Below are 18,481 nucleotides of genomic sequence, written 5' to 3'. Positions count from 1 at the left end.
TGTTTTTTATTCAGGTTGTTCAACATGGGTAAGAATAAGAAGCTACCTGGATTGTAAAACAAAAGGTTGTGCATTGCCTTCCATCCTCGTTGAACTACTTAACAGTGGCTATAACAGAGATGAGGGATGGGAGCGAATTGTGCTTATGGTACTGTTACTGAGGCAATGAAGATGAAATTTCGACATATTTCCATTACAAAAAACTGAAGAATCATCTTAAAGTCTGGAGGATACATTATGCTTTTATTACTGACATGCTTAGGCGAAGTGGATTTGCATGGGATTAGACCAAGAATACCATATTGTTTATTCAATAGAATGTATGGAGAACTTAAAGTTGAGGTGTATGCTACAATTTTTTTAACTACATATTATCGTGTCCACCACCACCACCACCACCACCACCATCATCATCATCTAAGTCTTTTCCTAACTATACGGGGTCCATTACATGAATCCTGTTTCACCATTTTATTCTGGTCAGTACCATATCCAATTATCCATCATCAAATCGTGGAAGCTTAAATCGTTTCTTATTATTCTACTTAAGTCCTTTTCAATCTGCCCCTAGTTTTTTTAGTTCCTTCAACTTTGTAACAGATCATTTTACCTAACCGGTGTTGTAGATAGTCTTCTATGCACTTTGTAATAAGTTATGTGGAAGCAAGAAGGCGGATGGGATGGGGCTATAGGGGATGGTGCAGGTGCTACAAACTTTGTTAGTATGATGTTAGTATGTTACCTCTCTTAATGGTCTTGGACTTGGCAAGAAAAAGTATGATCATCTTCCATGTTGCTTAACCCACTATCAAACAATAAAAAGTAAACCTAAGAACACGCTTAGGTCAAGAATGGCTGCTTCACTAGAGGAATATATGCTTTCTTCTTCTAAAAAGGAGCAAAATTAAAGAGTGTATAAGAAGTCTGTAAGATTCCAGAGCTCAGGCTCAGGCAAATGCAAAACCCTAAAGCTTGTCAATGGTTTAATGGATGACATAAAAGCATTGTAATGATAAAAAAAGAATTAACATGAAAACGTAGTTCATGCTAAAGACCCTGTTGACAAGAAGGATTGGATACCATTAACCAATAACCATAAGTTGTCACTTGGGTCTTAATTTCTATTTTTCATTTGGAAGAATCTGTTTTAGATCAACTTCTTATTAAAAAGAATATGTGAATGTAAATAGTGGTTTTGTGGATGAGCTGTATATACAAAATCACTGTTTACACTCGGACATTTATTTACTTTTTGTAAGTCCTCTTATATAGATTAGTGTGAGAGCACGTGTTATATGCATGTGTGCAAGTACACTTTCTGGGACTCATTGTGATATACTTGATGCTACTTTGCTTTTAGGGTTTCTACGGGTTGTACATATCCATAGCAATGAGATGCGCCACGCCATTATCATCTTGAGAACATCGTGAGATTCACCTTATCCATATGTAAGGTTCAAAGTATTGACACCTATCGTTCCAGAACCCCTTCGATATGCCCTTATAGTAGTTGTATCGGGGGTTTGACCAGTTCAAGGTGTGGAGGAGACCTGAATCGGCCCCCCTGAATCTGTTTCTAAAAAAATAAAAAATGTAAAAAAAGGGGTATCGATTCGTCTGATACACCCATATCGACATATCGGGTGTATCGATATTTTGAACCTTGTCCATATAGAGTTCACATCTGCGCTCCACAAGGGGTGCCCCACAATGTCCCACATCACAACCCCGTCATGTATTGAGAACATTTTCCGATGATAGTACTAGAACCAATAATTGTCATCATCAAAAGATGTTCCTAACACACAGCAGGGATGTGTTGTGGGACGTTGTGGGGCGCATATCTGAACTCATCCAAGTGAGGCCAATGGGCCACAACCTACATTTATGATTTATGTTTGTTTAATCAATTAAGCCTAAAAATTTGTCAAATTGGATTCCATTTCCAGATATGATTTCAAATGGGTTGAATTCAATTTTCTGGAGTTCAATTTCATTTAATATCAATTCTTTACTTTCCCACTTCGATCCAAACCAGTACAAGAATCTGTTGTCTACACTCTTGGGTTTGCCGTCTAGCAAATTGAGAGCTTTATATTTTATAGTAGGGAAATGTCTCCGAAAGTTCAGATGTCAGTTGTCACACAACTCAGCTCCGGAACAAAAATACAACAGAGATGGGCATTCTGGCCTGATACACATACACTTACTCCGTCCTCATCCCAAATATATTGACAAAGCTGCCTTTGGATGGAGCTGACTAGCCACTGGGCTTACTGAAATACTGATCGATTTGTCTAAGGGCTATCCCAATTCGGTCCGTTTGTAATTGAATGATTGAATCAAATTTGGTGAGGGGTGTAAATGTGTATTTCTTGACTAAAATACTATCAGGTTCGAGATTGAATTTGAGTTCGATTCAATAAAATATTTAATGGGTTCAAGTTCGATTTGAATGATTGAAAATAAATATATTTTTTATATTTTTAAATATATATGATATATTTTTAAAACATATAATATATTCTTATATTATATATAAAATAAAAAAATATATTTTTTTTCATATTATATGTTATAAAAATATATTTTTCTATTCTTTGTCTTAATAATGTACTACCCAGTTAACTGTTTGAACCCAACCGTCAACATACAACATTTCGGGTCGGACCAACCACCTAAACCGTTAGGTGAATCTTCGAGGAAGTTGCACGTTGCATCCTAACCTAATGTTTGCAAAACGGGTTGAGTCTTGAGTGGGCCATCTCTTCTCAAATAGCCCGATAAGGTCATACCAAAGAAATGCCAACGCTGGGATGTGGACAGATCAGAGCTATCCTTCAACCAGGACCAACTGAACGGTCTTGATGAACGAATTGGCGAAGCGACTTCTGGAATACTACGTGAGATCCATCGACAACGATAGAGCTTAGCTCCATTGTTTTACTTTTCCCTTTTCTCCTTCCATTTTTAATACTGTTTCCTACTCTTAAAAACGTTGGCCGGAAGGATTTTTTAAAGTTCATAGATGCTTCTATCCATGATATAGAAGAAAGTCGAAACCCTAGATTTGCTGGAAGCATTGGATTATGGGCAACTGGAGTTATGCTGTTCTGATCGTAAACTAGCTTCTACGGTACATGCTGATGCCTTTCTCTCCTCGATTTTGTTTTTTAATTTCAGATTCTCCATTCGAGCTCGAGATCGGTTTAACTCTGAAGTAAATGGGATATTTTTAAGGAATGCCTTTAAATGTCAAAGTTTTGTTAAGAATCCAGCATAGACATGATTATGAATTAGAGGCGGAATGTGAAAGATTGGAGTATTTGTTCCATCATAAAATTAGAGATGTGTAATATGCATTTGTAATTTGGGATTTTTAATCGGCGCTTCTTATATATAGACAGAAGTAGAAATGTTTTAGTTCGAGAAAGCAATTTGATCTTTGGAAAGTTCTAATTAAGTGGCCTAATTTAACAGAATATTGTAAACAGTTAATAAAATGTAATAAACTCTCCACTTACGGATAATTTGGATGAATCCCCAGAAACAAGTTGGTCCTATTTTTCATCTTGGGCCAAATTTTCCTGAAATTTGAATGGTGTCCAATCGACACCTCATAGTCATGTTTAAAAGGACTCTAAAATACCTCTGCTTCCAACTTGGCAAATCAGGGATTCCCTTTTATTGTTCTTTCTTATTGAAGGCATAGATGGAATATTTTCTCTTTATCAATGTTATTTTGCTAATATTGTTTTGTCTATGCAGTCTTGTGGCAATCTAATGGCCTACAGTCAGAAAAAAATGTCTTCTCACTATTTGGCATATTAAAATTCCCATGGAGAATACGAGTGCTCTTATATTCATTAGGAACATGATAAATATAATGATCAGTTATCCCTGAAAGATTATAAAGTACATCTGTTATAATCTACTCATATTTATCTCATTCATTATTTTGATCAACTACAATATGTTTAAGGATGCAACATTCTCAGGCATGGGGCCAATCCATTTTCAATCTCTAATAATTAAACTGCACTTGTAGGCTGTAGCATGCCCAAACTAAAGGCTTTAACCCAAGCACGATATCCTGCAAGCTCACAGTTCCTATTTCCCAACTTAAGTGGTTATATTTCCAAACACAGCCTAATCCATTGACTGGACAGTCCATCAAACTCAAGTCAAACCCTTCTTAGGTTGTTTATTCTTCATGGTAAATGCCCAACAATGCAGTTTCATCTATCAACACTAAGGGGCTGTATGATAACATTTGAAGTGGCTGAACTAAATGAACTATTGCTTTGTCTTTCAGTTGATAAGTCATTAAGTAGGTTGCAAGCTTCTTAATAGATGAACGGAATCATAGTTCTTAGAAAAGGAAAACTTCACAAGAACTTTTTGTTAATGGTAGGAATGCGTATAATATTTTTCAACTAGTACTTCCTTTATTATTCTTAACATATTAAGGGTTTTTTTTTTTAAAGCATATACCAGATTATTCAAGTTAATGATCACTTAAATGTTGTTTGGGATTTATGGGTACATAATTCAGTTATATATGGATTTTGTGACCATTTGTTCAGAACCAAAGCTAAAAAATCTACTTAACACTGATATGAGTTCATGAGAGAACATCGATTTTCTTTTTCATTATGTATGTAAATGCACCAAAAGTTAAATTGTAAGGCATTTGCTTTCCCTCATGCCTTTGCCTTTTAAAACCCCGTTTTTGATAACTTTTAAAACCCCATTTATGGTTGTGAATTCTTCTTTCAGTGGCAATGATTTGCAACATTTGTTACTATGACCTTGAGGGACCTTCCATGACAATGATTATGGGTTAGGGCATGGAAACATGCATAAAAGGTTTTTTAATTGGGTCAAGTAGGGAAGCTCCTTAGACATCCCTACTTATTTATATCTCAGGGAGAAAGCCTGTTACCAAACTTAAGTACTTAACCATCCATTAGATAGATGATGCTCTGGATTATTCATGTGACCAATGCTGTGGATCCCCTGTTTGATGAACACTCCGGATATCCCACAGGACCACTTGACATGGATGAACACAGAAATAGGAGGGATTGCGTAGGGAAGCTCCCAATTTGATCTGATTAGAAAACCTTTTATCCACACAGTCACACACACAGAGCCCTGCATCTACATATGGGCCTGTGGAAGAAAACTAACCACTTGACATGGCAGAATGCAGACATAGGAGGGATTGTGTAGGGAAGTTCCCAACTTGATCTGATTACAAAACCTTTTTCCACACACACACACACACACACACAGCCCTGCATCTACATATGGGCCTGTGGAAGGAAACAAAGAAGATAAAAGAAGCATGTTTTTAATGTGATGAAGTGATGATTAGTTGTTTTTCTCTCTAGTTGATGTGATGACTAGTTGGTGCCTAGGTGCTAACTAGTCCATAAAAAAGATATTCCAAATTTAAGATATTAATGCAATCTCATAAATAAGTTGATATAGGCTACAATTATGCAAGAAAAGAATGGGATTGAACATTTAATTTATTTTCTTTGTTTTGCAAACAAAGAAAAAGTTATGTTGGATAGGGAATCAAAGCCTTTGCAAATAAAGAGTGCATCTTTGACTATTTGGTGTGCCTTTTGTTTGTGGAAACTCTGTATCAACACATTACTGATTGGAAGAAAACTTAAAATAAATCCTCCGTTGGTGTCTTTTCTTTTATGCCTTCTTTCTTATTTTATATGCCATCATACAATGATGTTCCATCACAAACATTTAAGCAACAATGTGAATATAACAAAACGTAAACATCTTTTTGTACTATTTCAAATAATTAGAGATATAAACAAACAAATAAAGCTTTGAAACGACTTTATGGTTGACTAGGTTCACTAGCTGACCTAGTTGATGCTTAGTCTTCCTATCCTAGGTGATTATGGGTATTAAGTCAATTAGTCAGTGATGCAATGGTTGGGTTGCTCCATTGTGACCTGGGACCTGGGTGACAAGGTTCAAATCTTGGAAACAGCCTCTCTGTATGTGCAGGGGTAAGGCTGCATACATCTGTCCCTCCCCAGACCCCACATTAGTGGGAGCCTCATGCACTGAGCTGCCCTTTATATAATGGAGATTGTACCATCTATAAGGTCAACTAGTAAATGTTGCTTTAATTCATTTTAAATGGTGGTTTTATAACATTGTGGAAGCAGTATTGACTTCACTACAAAGTCCAGACTAGTGGAATTTTTTAAAAAGACACTAGTAATGTTTAATTGTTTAGAGTGCTTGGACAGTGCTCATTGAGCCTAATCCATATGACTCTTTTATTTTTTTATTTATTATTTTTTCTGTGAAAGTTTTGGACACAAAGGATTTCAGTCCCACTACCAAGTCTAGGCCAGAGGGATTTCTTCAAATGTCATTTGGAATACAGGACATCTGATGACTTTGATAGGTCATGAACCATTAATATCAAGGTTGTACCATTCATTATTTTCTGGTGATGGTGTTTTTTACATCCCTTTTGTGGCTTTGGCCCCATTTTCCACTATTGCATTATGTGGTTTTGTTTTCAGTTAGATATCCGCATCTTAAAGATATGATACCTAGATACAGCAAGGAAATAGAATTTACACTAATGGTATTATCAATATCATAGTCTTCACGATTGCTACTCAATCTTGATTTTTGTACTATGAGTTTGACTACCAAAAAAATAAAAAAACTGTTCCTTTTTTACAGGAGAAAGTAATTACTTTCCATAGTCCAACAAGCACATTCCTTTTCTTTTTTTTTTTTTTATTTCTATTGTTAATTCTGTAATTTTGTGCTTCTACTTGCCTGTCTACTTAAATTCTTTCCTTGTCGAGTGAATGCTAAGCTTCTATTTGAAATCTGTTTCCATACATGTTGCCCAACAGGCTTGCTACCCCGCTAGCCATTCATCTAGCTGAACTGTCTATTTGATCCGATTTGGATCATGGCAGACTTACCAGGTTATATGGCCACCTGCTTGTACAGTGGAAAACTTGCTTTCTTGGCAATTTTGGTTTCTGCAGGAATTGTAATGCAAATTCTGGTCAGTGCTACTACTTACTGTCTGATTGGCTTTCTGCTTTATGCAGATGGATGTGCACTTTCAATTTGTTACTTCTGAAGTTACCATTTACTTTCTTTGCTGTGTTTGATGTTGCAGGCATGTGCTTTGTACAACAATTGGTGGCCAATGCTAACAGGTAATAGGTTATTAAACCTGCATAGTCACAAGCTTTAGCCCTGAATATCTTTTAGTGAGGGATATTTTATGAGATCTTTTACTTTCTTCTGATATCATGTCGCCTTGTTATATTTTCTAAATTATTTTCCTGTATGTGGAAAATAACAAAAGAAAAATGAATATGGATAACAATAAATTATTTAAATAATATATTCCTTGAACTATTAGAAAAGGTCCTCTTATTTAAAGTTGAAGGCCAGCGTACTAGAAATTCAATTTTCTGTAAGGCTCCCCATTTGTTTGCAATGCAATCTCCTTTGCACTAGTACACATGAATGGAAGTACAAACCATAAAAGTGTAAATTGTGATTCACTTTTATTTTAGGTTTTCACTCTTCTAAGTTTTATTTTTCTTCATTTACATTGCAAACAAACAAAACAAGGTAAAATTTGCATTCAACTTGTTTGCAGTCTCATACTTCTGCACCCAGGTTCAAAATGTCGATACGCCTGATACGCTGGTAGAGACGTATCGGGCAGTATCAATAGCTTTTATTTTTTTTATTTTTTATTCAAATCTGGTTCAGAGGGGCCGGTTTAAGGTCCGTCCACCCCCTGAGCCGGTTGAAACCCTGATACACCCTCTGTAGGGGCGCATCAGCCCGATACGAGTTGATACTTTGAACCTTGTTTTGCACCAATGCAAATGGACTAGTTTTTTTTCATGGTGGTCTAGACTAGACGTGAAAACCAAGACAAATATCTACAAACGCAGGACCTCCTCTTGAATATGTTTAATCAATTCATCCATGGTTGATGCAAATAAATAAGGTGCTGAGTGCCTGAGCCTTGGTAAAGACCCATCATATCATATGAAGATCTCTCTTTTTTTCTCTGAACTTTTTTTTAATCAATTGTCTCAACAGAAAGATGGATTTTATGGTTGATTTCTCTAGCATAAACCCAACTTGTTTTTTCTGATATATTTGCCAACTTTTGCTTAATTATTCTCTCCCAAAGTTTCATTGTGCTCACGAATTTAATCCAATGGTACAACTTTGTATATATCATCTTTGGTTTTGAACATAGGCACCGTAAAGCTCTTTGTCCAGACCATTCTTCTGGCATTCAATAATCAAACAATGATTCAAAAAAAAAAAAAAACAAAATCCAGTTCAGGTCACTATGTGGAGATGTATAGTCGGTTTTGGATATAGCATTCTTCTGGGTGCATTGGTTTTCAAAGCAAAAGGTAGATTGGTTTGTTTTTGCTGATGTGCCAGTTTTTGTTTTTTGAAAACGAAACTAACCATGTTGTCAAAAACCCCCTAGGATTTCAGTCGTTAGATCTCTGGGTTATTGTTTGAACTCTCTGGGGTTTGTCAACTGAAAACCTGGATGGAAAATTTTGTACCCTTTCCCTGATCAATAGCTGATCAAGAGAACTTTATGAGCCAGAAGAATTTCCTTTGCCAAATTTGAACATTCACTAACGTGATTTTCTTCTTCTGCAGTATTGATGTATGTTCTTCTTCCTATGCCTCTGATGTTTTTCATGGGATCTGATACCTCTCTTTTATTGGAAAGTGGGAATAGGTCAGCTTTTTATTATCTCTTAGTTAATTCACCTGTAAAATTTATCTAATCAATTTTAATTAAGATAGTAGAGATCATTTTTCATTTCTTATTATTGTTTTCAAAACCTATGTAACAGCTGGGTTGATGCTACAAAGTTCCTGACTGGAGCATCAGCGGTAGGAAGCATTGCAATACCGGCCATCTTAAAGCATGCTGACGTTATTGGTTGGGGAGCACTGGCAATGGAGCTTTCGTCCTTTCTTATTTTTGTTATAGCCATAGTCTTTTACATTCAAATGAACAATGAATCTGAGTATAGCATGTTTTGAGAATATTGAAACAAGAGTTCCCATTCCGGTTTGTATAAAAGGAGGTTTCTCATCGATTCCATTACATAGGTTCTCTCATTGTTTGTGTTTTGCCTTCACTCTTGTGGTTTACAAAAGCAGCGCATGTGCAATTTCTGTTTAATGGAATGAAATTAGGTGTGCATTTTGATTTTTGATTTCCTTTTCCTTTTGTGCTTTTCTCGCATTAACCATGTTGGAGTTGTATCTAGAATTGCTTCCTGTCAAATAATGGATAGGAACAATCTGAGGGTGCGGAGGAAGACCATATGATAGGTTCAGCCGCTCAGGTTCAGCATTTGAGTTCTGGTGAAAAATTGAAAATTTGTCCTATTCTATCCTGTAGTTTGTTCTGATACTCAAAACTAAATCAAGTCTTGGGGGAATTTTATGGTTAGATTCAGAAAATGAAAGCTATGACCGAATTGAGAATACTGATTACAGAAACGCAGATTTATTCAGGATTCTGGGTATTTTGGAAGCACACGAGCAAATTCTAGTATGAAAATAACAAAATTCAAATGCTCGATGTGTTTACAGTTTACTGTTTGGTTAGAAACTTCGAATCAAGCAAGATTTGTGTCAAAAAATTGAAAAAAATAATGAAAAGTTAATATTTAGCGACATGTACGTTACAGTAACTAAGAAATTACTAATGGTTGGCATCAACAAAAAAAAAAAAAAAACATGATAAAATTCAAATATCTAAACATTTAGGCTCAGTTTGGATGGAGTACAAATACAGATATGTAGAGTGTAAATCCTTGTATTTTATATGCATTTGTACTCTTTCCAAACTAAGCCTTAGCAAAAATTTATAAAATATATTTTTACAAAAAATAAATTCAAATACCTACTTTATTTAACTTGGAATTTATACATAAATTCATGGGAAATTATCATCTATAACGAACTGTCGCAGATAACATTTAAAACTAAAAGTGAAGTACTTGAGTATTTGGGGGTAATCAAGAGAAACCTGAGGGAGAGGCAGATTAAAACTAGCTCATCACGCATGACTAAATCTAGGTTACAGAGACTGAAAACATTAGTAATTAAATCTAGAATGAAAATAATTGTCAACTTATAACAAGGAGTTATGATTAACCCAGCAGGGAAATGGCTAATAATATTTAAGAAGAATAGGTAGGGGCCGCGCGAACGCGTACCCCCTCTACCACAAATTATGACGTACACTCTCCCACTTGGGGAGATGTTAGGCGGGCACCCCTCCTAAGTGCAATGGAGGTCACCAACCTAGGCCATGAGCCTTCTTGCTCACCCATCGACCCCGTCCAGGTAAGTATGTTTTCTCTTTTTCTCTTCTTCCTATTTATATACACTCTTCCTCATTCCTTCTCTCGCATCTAACCGATGTGGGACTAACGAAAATAAAGAAAATGCCTTCAAAGCTAACGAGAGTAACTACCATCCCATCCCATACTCCTTGCTCCCACCCCAGCCAACACATTTGCAGCATGGAATGGAATGATAGATCCACTGATCTGGCCACCGTAAAAAGTCCCACTCCCACCCTTGCCAAGCCCGAAGCAATTTGTTAATGTCAGTCAACCAGCTGTAGGGTCAAATAGATTGCCTACTACTGATTATATTCTGGTTGGATAGGTGAGAGGTGATTCAATTTCAATTTTCAAATTCACCCCTAACAGCCCTTTTTTTTGGGTCAACACAGTTTGATTTGATAGTCGACAGTATTGTGTTGCTTATCTTAGAAAAGATGAAGATGGGCTATTCGTTTGAAGCCTTTTCCCGAGGATTTACAATATTACCAACCTTTTGATCCGTATGTTGCATCTCACCCAATCTGAGCACAAAATACTGCACCTTCGCACTACTACGATGTGAAGATTGGAGATATGCGTCCCTATTTTGTCCTTTTGTGTGTGTGTGTATCAGTGTCTGATAAAAGATCCTATCGTATATATTGTTTGTTGTCTTGAAATTTTATGAAACTGGACGCAGTTTCCATCTTTCTATCTGGTTCAATAGTGAGCTTGAACAGACTGCTCTGTTTGAAACTCTTTCATTTGCAGTCAATCATAACCTAGACAATATTGTGTTTGAATCTGATTGCAGTCAGCTGATATCTGTTTTGAATGGTATTACAAATGTTTGCCATCAAGGCATTTACTTTTTGTTCAAAGACCTAAAAGTGTTCTGCTCAGGAAAGAATTTCAAGTTCCTCTGGTGTCCCAGGGGGGCAAATTCAGTAGCACATCGTGCAGCTTCCCTTGGCTTGAAAGGTAGTTCTCAGAGTTTTGAGGAAGCCCCCTTTGGGCTTTCTTCTGTGTTAAAATTCCGATTTTACCTCATGTTCTTTCTTTCTTTGTCTGTTGGCAGATCTTTCTGCTGTTCTCTATCTTTGTTATAGTTCGTTTTTCTCTTGTGTTAATGGAATTTCATGTTTACCAAAAGAAAAAAGACTGCCCTAAATATGGTTTTTGGGCGACCCAACTAAAGAAGTAAAGAAGATAAGAAATCCATTACTCACCCACGTCCACGTTGTTTGGTAGGGAAGTAGGATTGATCACACAGTTCACAGGCCGGGCTTGACCTGTTTTTGATGCGTGTTAAAAAGGCCATCCAGGCCTACATGCCTAAATTCATGTTCTGAACTTATGATGGTGGCTAAGTTCAGTGAGAACTACTTCCACTGCATATACAGTTGAACCAGCTCGCACTTCGCACTTTCAGTTTTTCTTTTTCTCAATCTCATGGTAGCCCATATGCTTGCTAAACCACCTCTTTTGTCCCCCTTTCCAGCCAATGTCTGGTTTTGAATGGCGGTCCTTCTACGTGATGAATTTTCATTGTAGAAAAAAAACAGGCGGGGAACAAGAACAAAAGAACATAGATAGCCTAAAGACTAGTGACACTGGGGCAAACATAGCTTTCATATGATCATTTCAGGAGGCTTCATATTCCTTCATATCTCAAAATGCAATGAGATCATAATAGACATTCTCCATACAAAGCGTCAAACAGCCACATAAAAGCAGATACGCAATGTTTTCACCATTTATGCTACAATTCACTGCTTCAACTAATAAACAAAAGAGAGAAATAAATCACCAAACACTGGTTCTCAACAAGCCATACAATTTATCTCTTAGAAGTACTTGTACACTAATGATCAAATATCGCAAGACATGAGTTCTATAAGAAAAATGACATTTTTTTAGAATTAATAAATACAGAATGAATCTATATCCAAAATGCATACAAGTGAGATACCCAAATTACTCAATTCCAAGGTGATGTATTAGGTTTCTCTTAACGAGATTGAGATTCACTTGCAGAAACAAACGGTAAAGAAATATATGATCCTGCTTTACTTCTGTAACTTGGGTGTTGCCAATTCCATACAACAATATCATTATAGGTTACAGTAAACTGATCAATTAACACAAAAACGGCTTTCAAAAAGAAAAACACAAAAACATTATAAAAAATATTTCTATATGCATTGCATATTATAACTGTCTGTTTCATGTCCTCAAAAAGGAAAACAAAAAAGAATTTGACCATCTGACCCAAAGACATAGCATGTATATGTGGCAAATCCATACCATCCATCAAGTAGAATCCCCCTAGATTGGTCAGGTGATTTATCCTCCAGTTATTAGCTGTACGAAATTATGACTTTTTAATATAAAACTTGCCCACAAAGAATGACTTACTTTTGAAAAGGCCATTACCCATTAACCAATGTTGGTCCCAGGATCCCAGCTATCTGGGGTCTTGGGAGGGGTGGACTGGATATGGTTCTATCTGGGGTCATGTGACTGTAGGTATGAATTTGTGCTGTCAGGAAGGAGCCCGGATCTCCTGCAAATAAAAACTCCACACATAGCATCCATCTGCACATTGGGAATGTCTCCTGTACATGTGTGTTAATTGTTAAATTCATGGGGAGATGTTCCCAATTTGCAGCTGGATTCCCATGCTTTCACAGTGTGTGCAGAGTTTTTGCTTGCAGAGAATCCCATCGTGTCAGGAAGAAAGGTTTTCTACACCCCAGATTGTTTGGTTGATATTCTTGCTTGGTGCTTGGTAGGGTGCAGTTTGGGCCAGGTTAGCCAAATCCAACCTGAAATAGTCAGGTTGGATTGTATTGAAGTTAGGGTTACGGTTGAAAAATAACATGACTTAACTTTGGGTATGTGTATATGCAACTAGCCAACTATGCATCCATTAATGTATGTATCTATATATAAGTATAAAAAAATTTGAAGTTAAAAAGGAAACATTTTCTACTGTAACATAAGAACAATACCCCTAAAGCATCATAATTTTGTCCTTGTTCATATGATAATGCTTAAGTCAGTTAGCCTTAATAATATGTTAATAAAGTCTAAGAAATAAGAATATCTTAGCAAAAAGAAGTAAAGAAATCAGGCCAATTTGAACCCAACCCAATCCCATCAGGTTGGGTTAGGGTTTAGGATTGAAGGATTGAAAGCTCAACTCAGAATGGCTAGGGTTGATTCAACCCAACCTAATCCAGCCAGACTTGCACCCCACCCCTATTGCTGCTAGGGATGTCTCTTTGGCTTTCAGTAGAGGCTGGTTGAGGTGTTTGTCAAGTCGTAGTTGAATATGAGTTTGTTTTGTTTCAGTTGTGCCATCAGTTTTCTCTGTTCTTGTCATGGTTATTTGGTTATTTGTGTTCTGTTTTCTAAGTAACCGATTTCCTTTACTGTAATTAAAAAAAAGTAAAAAAAAAAAGAAAAACAAATGTAGGCATAACGAGAAGAGGCAAGGCTGAGAACAAGAGATAGTATTAAGAACCACAGCGAAAAAAAGAGATAATTCAGAAAAATTACCAAAAAAGACAAATGTAAAATATTCCTAACTGAAAAAAGTTTGAATGATAAAAAATAGAAATAAGACAGACAGCCATCCAAAAAATCAGGGTGGAACTAATCACCTTCTCCATACAGAGACAATTGAGTGTTTTTTTATTTGGTAAAAAAGAGACAAATAAGTTTAAATAAACATGCTTGAGATGCCTAATGATGACTTAAATGTACAACACCACTACCAATAATAATTACCAATTTAAGAAATGATATTGTTACTCTGATATTAGTTGCAAGTAACAGAATGAGATATCAAAACATAAGAAGGTAAGCAAAGTTCTATTTCCACTGGTAAAGGAAAGAAAGACCAACCATATCCATCTGTAATTTGTCACAGAATAGAAAGAACACATATAGTTATCCATAGTATATAACAAAAATGTTACAGTGGTTGCCCTCCCTGTATAGTTCATACTGATCAATGCTTCCATTTGAAGGGTCAGGCCTAGGGGAAAAACATAGGTTGGCCTAACCTTGCCATCTTGGCCTGATCATGAATGGAGGCATGGGGCAGCAGGGATGGGGAGTCTCCTTAGAGCATTGTCTAAGCAAAAAGACTTTACATCTCAGCAATATAATATGTACATAGCAATCACTCTTTACCTACTTATCAGCAATCATGACCTAAACATATGTCCTTACCATTCTATAACAACATGATATAGGTCCATGGGCCATGGCTATATAAGATGCTTACCATCCTAAGCCCATCATTCTCTCCTCTCTTCCACAAGCTCATTACAGTAGGACCAGTTATGAGAGAGTACTACTGAAAAAAAAAAAATAGAAAGGATCATACTTTTTGAATCATAAAAAAGGGAACACCTTTTTAGTGTTGTTTTGTGTCTATCCTTTTATTAGGTTGTTTGTGCTGTAAATTATGCACATCTTAAAAGACCTAGACTAGCATTTTCCATGGAACTTGACAGTCATCACAAAAGAGCTCTTCTCATGTTGTCATATATTAAATTAGACAATGTTACCCTCATACAACAAGGACTAAACTCATGTAAAGCATTTTCCACATAAAAAAAATTAAGATTCAAAATAAGTGCAGCTTAAGCATTCAGGTGACAAAATCAGAGAAAATCAAGCAATCTGCAGAGGTTAAACCATTAGATTAAGGAGGTAAGGTCTTTGAGTTCTAGCCTAAACCATTTCTTCATTTGGATCCAGAGATTCACTAACTGCTTTATTGACCCAAATGGGAGTAGAGTGGAGTGTCTATTTCAAGGAAGTTAGGGCAGGGTGATTCTTATGTAATGTATATCCCAGTATTGTAGATTTAATGTATCTCTTCATATAAACTATTAAAATGCACATTTATTATGTGTTTATACCTTATTCATAGTTATTTCAACCTCAGATTTAGTGTTATTTAATGTATTTGTGGGATTTGTAAGAGTTTCCCTGGACCCTGGTTTATCCAAGCATATCCAATCTTTCCACCTATTCCATGTGCATCCAAGTGTATCCTTACCCATATCTGTATCCAAACTTTCTGATATGATACTTGATACTGATATTTTGAACCTTGGCTCCACTTGCAGCTGCAATGAAAGAGTCTAGATTATAAGGAAAAGGGGTTGGGGGGGGGATAGGTGGTTCCTTTGCTGAGAGCTAATCACCTATGAAATGAAATCCTAGCCCTCCCTCTTCTCAATAACTTTCATTCTCTTCACATGCTAACCTTCTCCTCTTTTTGAATTTGAAATCCATGCATTATGAAATGCAAGGAACATAAATTCTCCAATAATATCTAAAGGGTCAGCTCTCCTAACTTGCCCCACATAATGCATGGAAAGACATGCCACCGTCATTAAAATCCATAAACCTTGCCTTTTTAAATCATTGATAATCATGGACCTAGAAAGGCGATTAAGAAGATACAATAGTCACCTTCATTGATCTTTTGGGCCCCAAAGGACCCAGGTCTTGATTATTGAGGACAAACCCACCAAAGTGCATCTTAACTATTTAAGAACTAACAAGGTCTCTGCCTCAACAAACCAGTACACAATATATCAGCCAAAGATTTTTCATCTTCTCTAGCCACAACAAATTGTCAATATAAATCTAAAAGCCTATTATCTGGTTCAATATTCAAATTTTACACAAACATCACCAAGGAGTATCTTCCAAGGGATTATAAACCATCAAAGATTAAGCAGAACCATCTTCGAAGTATGTAATTGTCATTTGCATCACCAAAAGAAGACAACAAAGGCACATAAAAAGCTAGATAAAACCCTCTACTAGGTTCTAGGGTAGATGCAACAGAAGAACACCGATAGTCACTTCAGCAGAAAGACACAGAAAAAAACACTTTAGTGATGAAAATGTGTGTTGTTGAAAAAGATTAACTAAAGAAATTATCAACTATTAAAGGCAGCACCTTAATAGGGGGCTAAGAGAAACCAATTCCATTCTCCCACAATGAACCTATATTGGGCCCTTTACATATCTTGGGTGGTCAACAAAAAAAACTCCAGACATCCCATCAGAGAGCCTGTTGTTAATAAATTATTATGTAAAACAAGATACAAGTAATAACAGGATTTCTGTAATAGATTTAGTAATTTTTATGGCAAAGCCACTGAACAATTCAACTGATGGGACAGTAAAGATGCCTTCAGAACTAATTGTTTATAGCACTATGTGGTTCAACTTTGTAAACAGTCCATCTTAACCACTCATTAGAAGACAAGCATGGAATACCCCGCGAGATGCATGGTGAGATTATCTTGCACTGAAAACAGGTTCAGCATCTGAGGTAGGCTGCGTTTTTCGAGTGTACTTTAGAAGCAATCCTTCTGATGAGAGACCTGGTATACGCAAATCTCTATAAATACAAAACCAGAAACAAAAGTTAGAGCAATCAATTCCAACCAATCCAGTAATAAATATAAGGAGAACAGTTTCAATAAATTAGCCAAGAAGAGAAGGAGAAAGGAAGAGGGAGAGAGGGATTCGAGCAAACCTGATGTATGGCTGTAAATCCTTCCATTCCCACTTCTGTCGCTCCCTAAAGAGCACCGCAAAACGATCAGCAGGAGTGGAGGGCAGAGATGAAACACTGAAGGCACGGATCCATGTCTCAACTCCAAGCCTCTCTACCAACACTTCCCCTTCCAACATTTCAAAGCTTGCAGACATCCCAGCAGGAATTTTCTTCATCCACTCATCCATAAAACTCTCAATTTTCATCTTCCCTCCTTTCAGAACCACTCTGGCAAAATGAATACAAACCCGCCTCTCATCCAAAACCCACGCTCTACCGTTGCTTCCATTCCCCTCTCCTACCTGGCCTCCATACACTTCCAAACAATGCAGTGCTAGCCTGCGGGGAAACCCATCAACCTCCAGCATGCCCACAACTTCATCTTCCTTAAGCGCATTTAAAGACCATCCATTCAACACCGCATTGTGCAAAAGCATACTCAGAACAATATCCATATACTTCTCATCCACGATTCTCCAATAGCCATCAATCTCCACAGCCGAAAGAGTTCGCAGACCAGCTTTCAATTCCTCATCACTAGCTTGTATCCTGTCAACTAAGTCCTCCCATCGAAACAAACCCGTCTTGTCTTTCTCAATCTCCTCCAATTCCTCCACATCCATCTCATCTTCTGGTCTGTAGGGGTTCTCCATGAGGAGCAATTTAAGCTTATCCAGCTTGGGAGCAACTTCCACAAGTTCCATAATTCCAAGTGCCACTTTGAGTACGGGTGCAACCACTGGCTCATCGCTAGCAGTCTCACTCGACTCCGACGGATCTGATGGAGGAACGAGGAACGCAGAATTGGAGGTTCCGACGAACTTGACGGCATAAGTCTTGGACGGCGTACAAAGAACAGCTTCTTCGTCGGACTGACCTCGTAGACTCACTCTACAAATAAAGAACCCTAGAACTGAATACTGAATCATAACCCAAGTGGAAGAAATTGCAGAGATACAGAAAAGAAATATGGATGAAACCTAAAAAATCGAATTTGAAGAGTTGAAAACTCATTGCGATTACCTGTTGTGAAGGATATCAGGAAGCAGCTTCTCGTCGATTTCAAGAAGCATAAGATCATCATGGGGCCCAAAGTGGGGGTGATAAGCGATCGAGATTGAGGAGTTCGGTTGAAGATTTAACACTGCTTTAGCTCCTCCTCTGCAACTTTCGTGTTCCATCTCTCCCTCTCTGAGCTCGCTCTCTCTCTCTCTCCGTCTGTCCTTCCCGCGCTTTTCTAATCTTACCTTAATAGTAGTTCCATCTTCCATGCTTAAGATGGGCCTGTGAGTTGATTTTGGGCCATCTGTGCAAGGCTTTTACTAGTGAAGCCCATACCTATCTGGATCTGATTTTAAAGTGTGATTGTGACAATGGGTTGGAACAGTGTCAAAACCCATATCTGTCTCGTGGGTTGGGCGCAAATCACGCAAGAGTCTGGTTGAAGATCCAAAGCATA

The 18,481-nt window shown here is 37.1% G+C and overlaps 2 protein-coding genes and 1 non-coding gene across 4 annotated transcripts; 1 reads left to right on the top strand and 2 right to left on the bottom strand.

Annotated features, from left to right (window-relative positions):
• Positions 1-2,974: 2,974 nt before the first annotated feature.
• LOC104610414 (Vacuolar protein sorting 55 (VPS55) family protein) lies at positions 2,975-9,296 on the top strand. The gene is made up of 5 exons (XM_010277031.3): positions 2,975-3,136; positions 6,918-7,075; positions 7,193-7,232; positions 8,728-8,809; positions 8,928-9,296. Exons 2-5 carry the CDS (start codon positions 6,977-6,979, stop codon positions 9,118-9,120), a joined length of 414 nt encoding a protein of 137 aa, XP_010275333.1. The 5' UTR covers positions 2,975-3,136; positions 6,918-6,976; the 3' UTR covers positions 9,121-9,296.
• Positions 9,297-10,284: 988 nt separating this feature from the next.
• On the bottom strand, positions 10,285-18,444 carry LOC104594810 (uncharacterized). Of its 2 annotated transcripts, none has more exons than XM_010255303.3 (3): positions 18,046-18,444; positions 17,002-17,913; positions 10,285-16,863 (listed from the first exon to the last, which is right to left on the bottom strand). In XM_010255303.3, exons 1-3 carry the CDS (start codon positions 18,291-18,293, stop codon positions 16,761-16,763), a joined length of 1,263 nt encoding a protein of 420 aa, XP_010253605.2. In that variant the 5' UTR covers positions 18,294-18,444; the 3' UTR covers positions 10,285-16,760. The 2 variants fall into 2 exon arrangements, with proteins under 2 accessions (XP_010253605.2, XP_088752063.1); XM_088895937.1 differs by having other exon boundaries at positions 17,002-17,929; positions 18,046-18,184.
• LOC148804406 (U1 spliceosomal RNA) lies at positions 10,286-10,445 on the bottom strand. The gene has a single exon (XR_016081504.1). It is a non-coding gene; the product is annotated as a U1 spliceosomal RNA (small nuclear RNA).
• Positions 18,445-18,481: the final 37 nt, after the last annotated feature.

Source organism: Nelumbo nucifera, chromosome 1, assembly GCF_055504915.1.
Source record: "Nelumbo nucifera cultivar China Antique chromosome 1, China Antique-T2T, whole genome shotgun sequence".
NCBI classification, from domain to species: Eukaryota; Viridiplantae; Streptophyta; class Magnoliopsida; order Proteales; family Nelumbonaceae; genus Nelumbo; species Nelumbo nucifera.
This window is presented reverse-complemented; position numbering and strand designations above follow the sequence as displayed.